Source organism: Ipomoea triloba, chromosome 1 (assembly GCF_003576645.1).
Source record: "Ipomoea triloba cultivar NCNSP0323 chromosome 1, ASM357664v1".
NCBI lineage: Eukaryota > Viridiplantae > Streptophyta > Magnoliopsida > Solanales > Convolvulaceae > Ipomoea > Ipomoea triloba.
Genome location: NC_044916.1, coordinates 6,154,033 through 6,163,407, shown reverse-complemented (window position 1 = coordinate 6,163,407; position 9,375 = coordinate 6,154,033). Strand labels below are relative to the sequence as shown.

The 9,375-nt window shown below is 35.7% G+C and overlaps 1 protein-coding gene across 1 annotated transcript; it reads left to right on the top strand.

Annotated features, from left to right (window-relative positions):
• The first annotated feature begins 2,304 nt into the window (after window positions 1-2,304).
• LOC116019215 (receptor protein kinase CLAVATA1-like) lies at window positions 2,305-5,364 on the top strand. Its single transcript, XM_031259398.1, has 2 exons — window positions 2,305-4,870; window positions 5,021-5,364. The coding sequence occupies exons 1-2, from the start codon at window positions 2,305-2,307 to the stop codon at window positions 5,362-5,364; spliced, it is 2,910 nt and encodes a 969-aa protein (XP_031115258.1).
• Window positions 5,365-9,375: the final 4,011 nt, after the last annotated feature.

The window sequence follows — 9,375 nt, the reverse complement described above, 5'->3', positions numbered from 1 at the left end:
AATATTAGAAAAGGATTTGGGTTAGCACTACTATAAATACAATTCAACTTGTTAAGAGGTCTGAATTTTGTAGCATAGAAACTCTCTCTTGATCCAACAATGGTTGTGTGAACATCTCTATGCCTCACTCTCCTATAAATATCTTGTGTAGAATGAAAAAAGAACTTTTAACACCTCAAAATTCTTATTTTCATTCTTAAGAAATCTCTCTCTATGCTCGAACTATAACAAAGTGTTCCTTTAAAAATTCATTAAAAACAATATATTTGAGTTCTCAAAGAGACTTGTTGGAATTCTTTGTATCCTGAAAATTGACGCTTGAACTAGGCCCGGTCCTATCATTTTATAGGCCCGGGGCGTAACAACAAAAATGGGCCCGCTATATGAAATTAATATTATTTTCAGAACTAAAATTTAAATTAAATAAAGAAAAAAATACTAATATCAAATAACTTGAAATAAGATTTACAAGTTTTTAACATTTTTGCATACACAATAATCTTATATATAATAAAATCAACTCTAGATTCTTTACTAAATGCAAAATAATTAATAACTGCATCAATGCCTTCATAAATAAATAATTATAGTTTATAAAAACAAATAAACAATTTAAAACCAAAGAAGGTTATAGAAAATCACATTGTTATTATAGTAAATAATAAAGTACGTAATTATTAATAAAAATATACAAAATAAAACTTACAAATAAGAACAAAACATAACATCTTAATTATTGGGGGAAATAAATAAAACATATTAAAACGCGATTATATTCATAACTAAATATGAAACATAATTAATTGGATAAAATAGTTCAAATAGAAAACACATTATAAATCACATTTCTCTATTGATATCATATTTATAAATACTTTTTTTTAGTTAGATCAATTTCAAGTTTTTTTTTAGATTAATTTGAATACCATTACGCACAAAATATATTACATATACATAACTCATTATAAAATTTATAAAATAACACGTTGTAAATATAAATAGTAAATTACTTGAATTGAAATAGATTCAAAATTTGATATGAATCACAAATCAATCTATATTATAAATATCACTATAATTATAAGAAGGTAAAAAACTTCACAAAATTACAACTCAAAAAATACAATTAGAAATATAAATGAAAACTTGATGGAGAAGTACAGGGTTTCAACATAGTGACTTCAAGTACATCAAGTACATTAACCATTAGTCCAACCAAATACACTAAACTAGAATTTATTAATTACAACGTATATTAAGTACTTATACTTAAACTACACAGTATATATAAGAGTGATAGCAGAGGTGGTGGGCCCCTTTGAAGCATGGGCCCTGGGCAAGGACCCAACCCGCCCTTGCCCAGGGCCGTGCCTGGCTTGAACTCTCCTAACATCTTCTGGAGTAAGTTAATCAATTTTTAAAAAAATTATGATTGTCACAGGTCTAGAGTATTCATGAACTATCATGGACTTGAATTTGAAAATAACGTTACCAATAAAAGTTCCCTTTACTTACAACATCTTTGTACACACGTATAAAGAATAGTTGGTTCAACCTTTACATAGCTTTTAGGCTTTCGTAAAAACCATGTTTGCATTGATGTTTATCCTACGACCATAAGGTCCGCGTCCAACATTAAGGACAAGAAGAGAACAATTTTGTGCAAATCCGCAGTATAATAAATAGTACTTGTTTTTCTTTATTACTGCTCCTTTATAGCAATGATAAATAAAGTGTCTTTATTAAAGAATAATAAGTGAAGTATGATTGACCTGTAAGCCTCTGTCCCTTATCTGATATGTTTTCTCTTTTTATAAGTAGTTGATTCCAATTTCATTCGATTAATTCAGAACCCAAAATTCTCAATAGGGTGATTTTGGATGATTTTTATAGGTTGTAATACTTATATGAAGAAAATAATAGATAAGGTATTGAATTGTAGCAGGAGAGCCCTGATTTTTAGAAGAAAAGTAAGTCACGTTAAAAAAAAGTAACAAACTTTTATGGTGCACCTAAAGCCCAGTCCAATGGGTTCATCAACATATATCTTCTTTTAAAAAAAAAAAAAAACTGATTTTTCTTAAAAGTTTGAAAACGGAATTTTTTTAAACCTCTCTTCTTCTCTCCTATTTGACATCTTAAATTTTGTGTAAAAATCAAGCTATTGAGAATGCTCTTAGATCAAGATAAATCACCAATTATGAAATCAGTACATCTTTAGTATCCTAATCTTCATGTGCCTGTATTTAACGACTAGGGAAACAGCTTATACGTGAACACTATCAAACTTGTTGAGAATCAAAGATGTTTCCTTCTCCATTTCATTTCTTCTTAATTTTTCCTACTACCCTAATCTATGCATACTCCGATCTAGACACTCTGTTGAAACTCAAAGCCTCTTTGGTCGGACCCGGAAGCTCCGAGCTCGGTGATTGGGTCGCCGGCAACTCCCAGGCGCACTGTTTTTTCTCCGGCGTTGCATGCGATCAGGATTCACGAGTCATTTCTTTAGCCATATCCGCTGTTCCGCTCTTCGGTTCCCTCCCGCCGGAGATTGGACTGCTGGATAGGCTTTTAAACTTAACTCTCACCTCCGTTAATCTCACTGGTGCGCTTCCATCGGAGATGGCGAAAGTCACGTCCATTAAAGCCATTAATATGTCAAACAATTTGTTCAGCGGCCATTTCCCTGGAGAAATCTTGGTCGGTATGACTGAGCTTCAAGTGTTGGATGTTTACAATAACAACTTTTCTGGAAGGCTTCCTCATGAAGTGGTGAAGTTGAAGAAGCTGAAAATTCTCAATCTCGGGGGAAATTACTTCACAGGAGAGATACCGGAAATATACTCTAACATTTCGAGTTTACAGACTTTAAACGTACAAGGAAATAGCCTCACCGGAACTATACCGGCAAGCTTGGCGCAGCTTCAGAATCTTCGTGAGCTCTGCCTTGGCTTCAATACATTTGAAAGTGGCATTCCACCAGAATTAGGCTCCGTCACCACACTTGAAATGCTTGATCTTAGCGAATGCAACCTTTCTGGTGAAATTCCTCCAAGTCTAGGCAATCTAAAACAGTTATACTTTCTGTATTTGTACGGGAACAGCCTGACAGGTCATATTCCGGCGGAGCTCTCCGGTTTGGAGACTTTGGTGCATCTGGACCTTTCATACAATAATATGATGGGAGAAATTCCTCAAAGTTTGGCCGAGTTGAAGAGCCTGGTCGTCATAAACTTGTTCGGAAACAATTTCCAAGGCACAATTCCGGCATTCATCGCTGATCTACCCAAACTAGAGGCTTTACAGGTTTGGGGCAACAATTTCACATCCGAGTTACCGGTACACCTCGGACGAAACGGCCGATTGAGGTGGCTAGACGTTGCGTCAAACCAAATCAGCGGCAGAGTACCGGAAAATTTGTGTATGGGAGGGAAGCTGAAAGCACTATTTCTCATGGAAAACAATTTTTCTGGATCGCTTCCTCAAGGCCTGGGGGAGTGCAAGTCCTTGAATGTGGTTCGTGTTGAGAAGAACTATCTCAATGGAACCATCCCGCCTGGCTTCTTCAAATTGCCGTTGCTTAATCGACTTCATCTCCAACACAATTACTTCTCCGGCCAGCTTCCCACCAAGATGCTTGCCAAGAATCTCACAGATCTTGATCTTCACAACAACAGGATAAGTGGCCAGATTCCTCCGGCATTCGGAAATTTAGAGAACCTCTGGAAGTTATCCCTCCACTCCAACAGATTCTCCGGGAAAATTCCAAATCAAATTTCACATTTGAAAAAGATGGTGACCATGGATTTAAGCAGCAATAGTTTAACAGGTGAAATTCCAGCCTCAATTGCTCAGTGTACACAGCTGAATTCCTTTGACTTGAGTGCAAATAATTTAACCGGAAAAATTCCAAAGGAAATCTCTTCTCTGGAGCGCCTAAATGTACTCAACTTGTCCAGAAATCTACTTACTGGTTCAGTTCCCAGTGAACTAGGGCTAATGAATAGCTTGACTGTCCTGGATCTTTCTTTCAATGATTTTTCGGGTCCAATACCCACCAATGGACAGTTAGGATTTTTCGATAACCGGTCTTTCTACGGGAATCCAAAACTCTTCTATTCACCTCCAAGCTCATCGCCAGTCAATCACAACAACCATTCTTGGACCACAAAACGAATACTCATAATTACTGTCTTGATTTTGGGTACTGCAGCAGCATTTTTATCTGCTGTTATATGGTTAAGGTGCATTATTGTTGCGCGAAGAGAAAAGATTATGAAATCCAATAATGCTTGGAAACTAACAACATTCAAGAAACTGGAATATAAAGTAGAAGATGTGGTTGAGTGTTTGAAAGAGGAAAACATAATTGGGCAAGGGGGAGCAGGGACAGTATACAAAGGCTCCATGCCCGATGGTGTCATCATAGCAATAAAAAGGCTAGACAGGCGAGTAACTGGGCGTCGTGATCTTGGTTTCTCTGCTGAAATTAAAACACTGGGAAGAATCAGGCACCGACACATTGTTAGATTACTTGGTTATGCATCTAACAGAGATACTAATTTGTTGTTGTATGAATACATGCCTAATGGGAGCTTGTCGGGGATATTGCATGGGACGAATGGAGCCAATTTGGTTTGGGAGATGCGGTTTCGAATTGCGGTGGAAGCCGCAAAGGGGCTATGTTACTTGCACCATGATTGCTCCCCTCCCATTATTCATAGGGACGTAAAGTCTAATAATATTTTACTCACTTCTGATTATATGGCTTGCATTGCTGATTTTGGGCTGGCTAAATCCTTCAACAATGTTGGAGTTTCCGAGTACATGTCCTCTTGTGTTGGTACATTTGGTTACCTTGCTCCAGGTCAGTATGAATTCTAAACTTGATATATGTACATTTATTAACAATAAATATATAATATCTATTTAATATTAATGATAGAGATACTATATGTTGTAAATATTTTGTTGATATACATGACTTACTAAGATTCCATTCTCAATGGATATGCAGAGTATGCAAGAACTTTGAAAGCTAGTGTCAAAAGTGATGTGTACAGTTTTGGAGTGGTGTTATTAGAGCTAATTACTGGGCACAAGGCGGTGATTAAATTAGATGACGAAGTGATCAATCTCGTAACATGGGTACAAATGAGCATCTCAAAGCTAGGTCAACAATCAAATGAAGATTGCATCTTAGCTTTGGTGGATTCAAGACTGAACGACGACTACTCGATTGCAAGTGTGATTACCATGTTTAAAATTGCAATATTGTGTGTGAGGGATGAGAGTGATAGCAGGCCAACTATGAGAGAAGTTGTTCACTTCTTCACACTGCATTCTCACATATCCCACTAAGTATGGTATCGTGTCCGTTCTCCTTCAAAAATTCAAATGGAGTTTGGGAAGAAAGAATTGAGTTTTCGAGACTGAAAAATGAAAGTTGCATTGAGTTTTCGAGACTGAAAAATGACAGAATAGTGTTCAATGAACAATCTATGCATACGATAGTTAGGTGTTACCCTTTGAATCCTCTCACAAAAGCACAAGCAATAAATATAAATCTTGGAAAAGAAAAGAGATAAGGGAAAGAAAATTTCTCTAGTGAAATGGGTGGTAAATCTTGAAATCCAAGTATTGAATCCTTGATTACAAGCTTCAAATTATATGTTTAGAATCCTAAATCTAAGCCTAATGTAACCTAAAAATATGAAAGGAAGTGAAAGAGAGTGTCTAGGGTTCAACCATGGGTCAAAATTGAGTATAAATGTTGAAATCTCGCTTAAATAGTGAACATGGGATGGTGACACGGTCGTGTCTCAACTCTCTAGAAATTGCATTTCTCACTGTAAGCAGAATTATGTGCAACTACTTTGACTTATAGGTTATTTTTCACCCCCAAAATCATTTCATTAGCCTTTGTGGTTTCCAACAAAGTTGTAGCCCTTCAAGTTGGTTTTTCAATGGCGCAAGAATCATCTCATTTGGGCATTCCTAGACTGAGATATGACCAAATAACCGAACAGTGATCGAAATGAGCAAAAATTGCAATGCCTTTGATCTTTTGCTCTTCTTTTGTTTTGGTTTGCCTAAATGACTAGGACCATTAAAAACACCACTCTTATGCTCCCTTATAAGTGTTGCATCCATCTACAATTCTCCATAGCTTTATATTTGGCCTCCATTTGACTCCAATGCCCACCAAAATGCATAAAAATATTTATCTTTGCTTCCAATACTTTTCAATTCATACTCCTTACATAACACAAATAAACACTAATTCTCATGAAAATTGGAATGATTAGCAAACAAAATGATCTAATAAAAAGGGAAGAAAATATGGACAAATAAACACTTATGAAGGTTGCCCCACCATGCCCAGTCATGCCCAATTGTAGGGCATCGGGCGATCGACAAGGCTTCACCTGGGCAAGCGAAGCATGTTGTCCCTTCCCCTCTATTTTGCACTTTGGTCATAGGTGTTGTGTCCCTCCACCTTTTGAACCTTTATTCCATACCTCGCTGCCTTTTTGACCCTAAACATTTCGCCATTTCGCTGCTTTGAACTTTATACTACATCCCTCCAGTCTTTACACCTCATTCCCCTTAACATTACTCTTCAATCCAATTCGCATCTCTAACTTTCTTTTCTTCCTACTTAGTCTCTCTCAGGCCTTCACTTCTTAGATAGACTCAATCGACCTTAGATATAGGTCTAATTCCTCCATCAACTAATAACTCATTAACTAAGTGAAAACACCTATGACATATATACTAATCTATTATTACCTCTCAAGAGCTAAAGTGTAATTTTCTATATATATATATATATATATATATATTACAAAAATTGGAAAAGAGAATATAAAATAAAGGTGATTAATGGAAAAAGAGTTAAATGTAGGGAAATGGGAAGTGGGTGGAAACTGGAAACGGATGAGGAAATTGGCAAGTGGTAGTTGACTATTGCGTGAGCTGTGAGTGTGAGGGATCCGCCCTAATTCCTATCCAGCCCCTTCATTTAACCCGCCCCGTCAACTACGCCCTATACTAGCCTTGGCGCCGCTCCACTCATCACTTCTTTGACTTATCTTTTCTCTCAATTTTTGGCCCCACGCGTTCCGTTCTTATATTTTGCACGCGCTTCACACTTCAAATCTCCACCTTCATTTTACATGTTACACTATAAACATCTCATTTATAAAATAGCTCCCTACAAATTGCTAATATTATTAACTTATCAAAACAACTAATACAATCAGTTATCAACTAATTTTTTTAGTACTACTGACTTTATTACAATTAGTATCTGTTCATAACTACTTTCTCAACCTACTGAAGCACAAACAGTCAATAGTTGCCTCCATTGAGACTCGAACCCACTGAGACACCGGATGCCACTAGACCACAAGGTCTTTGACATTTATTAACATAATTAGTGTCAGCTAATAAGTAATTGTCAAATATTCTCAAATCTTACAAGTATATTCTATTCTCCTTTTTTTTCACTCTGATTTGTCTTCCATCTTCTTTGTTTAAAAGTTTGTTTTGACTCAAACTAAAGTTTTGGAGTCCCATTCAAGAATTACATGCGAATTGAAAACGAAGCTAATGTGATGGGCAAGATACGCATCTTCTCTAGCTGTGTTCCATCCATCTGCAGGGAAGTCATCAAGAATTGAAGAAGCTAGAAATCATCACTGGACAATTAATTAAATCACTTTCACAATCATACCCCAAAAGTCTTGTGGAGTTTGACATCAAAGCTCTTAATTATGAATTCAAATTTAATCAACCGATATATGGTTGAGTGTAAGGGACTCATTCATCCTTACATTAAATTTCTAGACCAATTGTCTCACAAGGTGTCTACAATCCAGTAAGGGAATTAATCACTGTGTTCGACGATAGAAACTCTGGGCTACACAACAAAAATTGGAGGACATACTGAATGTGCCATGCATTTTCCAGAGAAAAAAGAAATTGTTATCAAAACATTCGCCATTGCATTGACGTCCAGCTAGCCAAATCCTATCAGGCAATTAATTAATTAGTTGACTTTGAAAATCCATGAAGTTGATCTGAGATGATGTGATGAAATTGGTCCAATTTACCGGCGGAGCTCTGCACTGGCCTGCCAATTATATATGTGGATCGGAGAACCCGCCAGATTTTTAAAGCTCGTGAGTTCACATTTCCATCAACAAATTCAATCAATTTCCAGTTTCATGCATGCACCCATTTTCAATTCTAACAATATTATTATATTATATATCCATCCACTATACTTAAGCAGCTTCACCAACCTTCCACTACCACATCATTTTAATCAAGATTAGATTTGTGTTATTAACCACAAAATGTATAAGAGAGAGTACTTAAACAACATATTTTACACTTATTAAAAAGTAAAAAATATTTATATATACTGATTCAACCCTAAATTTGCTTCTATTGTTGGACAAGGCTAACCTCCAACTCCTTTTTTATTAAAAAAAAAAAAGAGATAATACCAAATTTGGTATGTCGACTATTAGGATTTTACTGTTTTGGTCCTCGACTTTCAAACTCAATTTCGTCCCCAACTATGCAATTTTTACCTAAAATGATCCCTTGACTATTAGAATTTCACTACTTTTGTCCTCCACTATCAAATTTGCTCATCAATTTATTCCCTAACTATGCAAATTTTACACAAAATGACTCATCGACTATTAAGATTTCATCACTTTGGTTCTTAACTCTCCAAAAAGGTCTCCAAATTCACAATAAACTTACATTTTACATAAACATTTGCATAGTTGAGGATTAAATTGAGCAATTTTGGTAGTTAAGGATCAAAGTGGTGAAATCCTAATAGTCGATGGACCAAATTGGATATTAACTCAAAAATTAATTTTCCATTTACACATTAACTATATTTTGAACATATAATATATGTGTTGAGCAATATAATATATAAACTTAAATGTGCAATCCTACTATCAATTTAAACTTTTAGTTGATCTGAGATTAAACGCATGCTCCAATTTAGTATCAGAGTCAACACGAACTATGGTCCACATGTTGCTTGGAGTCCAAAAAGTAATCGGACTCTGATCTGCACACGGCACACGTGATGGTGCATATTGAGTATATAATATATAAACACCAACTATCCATGCATACTTTCTCAACTTGACCTCCCATTAGAGAAAATTATAATTATGCCGCTTGATCATAACGTATTTGGCTTGTTTTCTTCTTCTTTAAAAACAAAAATAAATAAATAACAAATTAAACGTCCTTGTATCGTGCAAGGTGAAATGGTTTACCTGTAGAACAAAACAAAACTACCACACCTACGAAGATTGAGAGTGAATTCAAAGA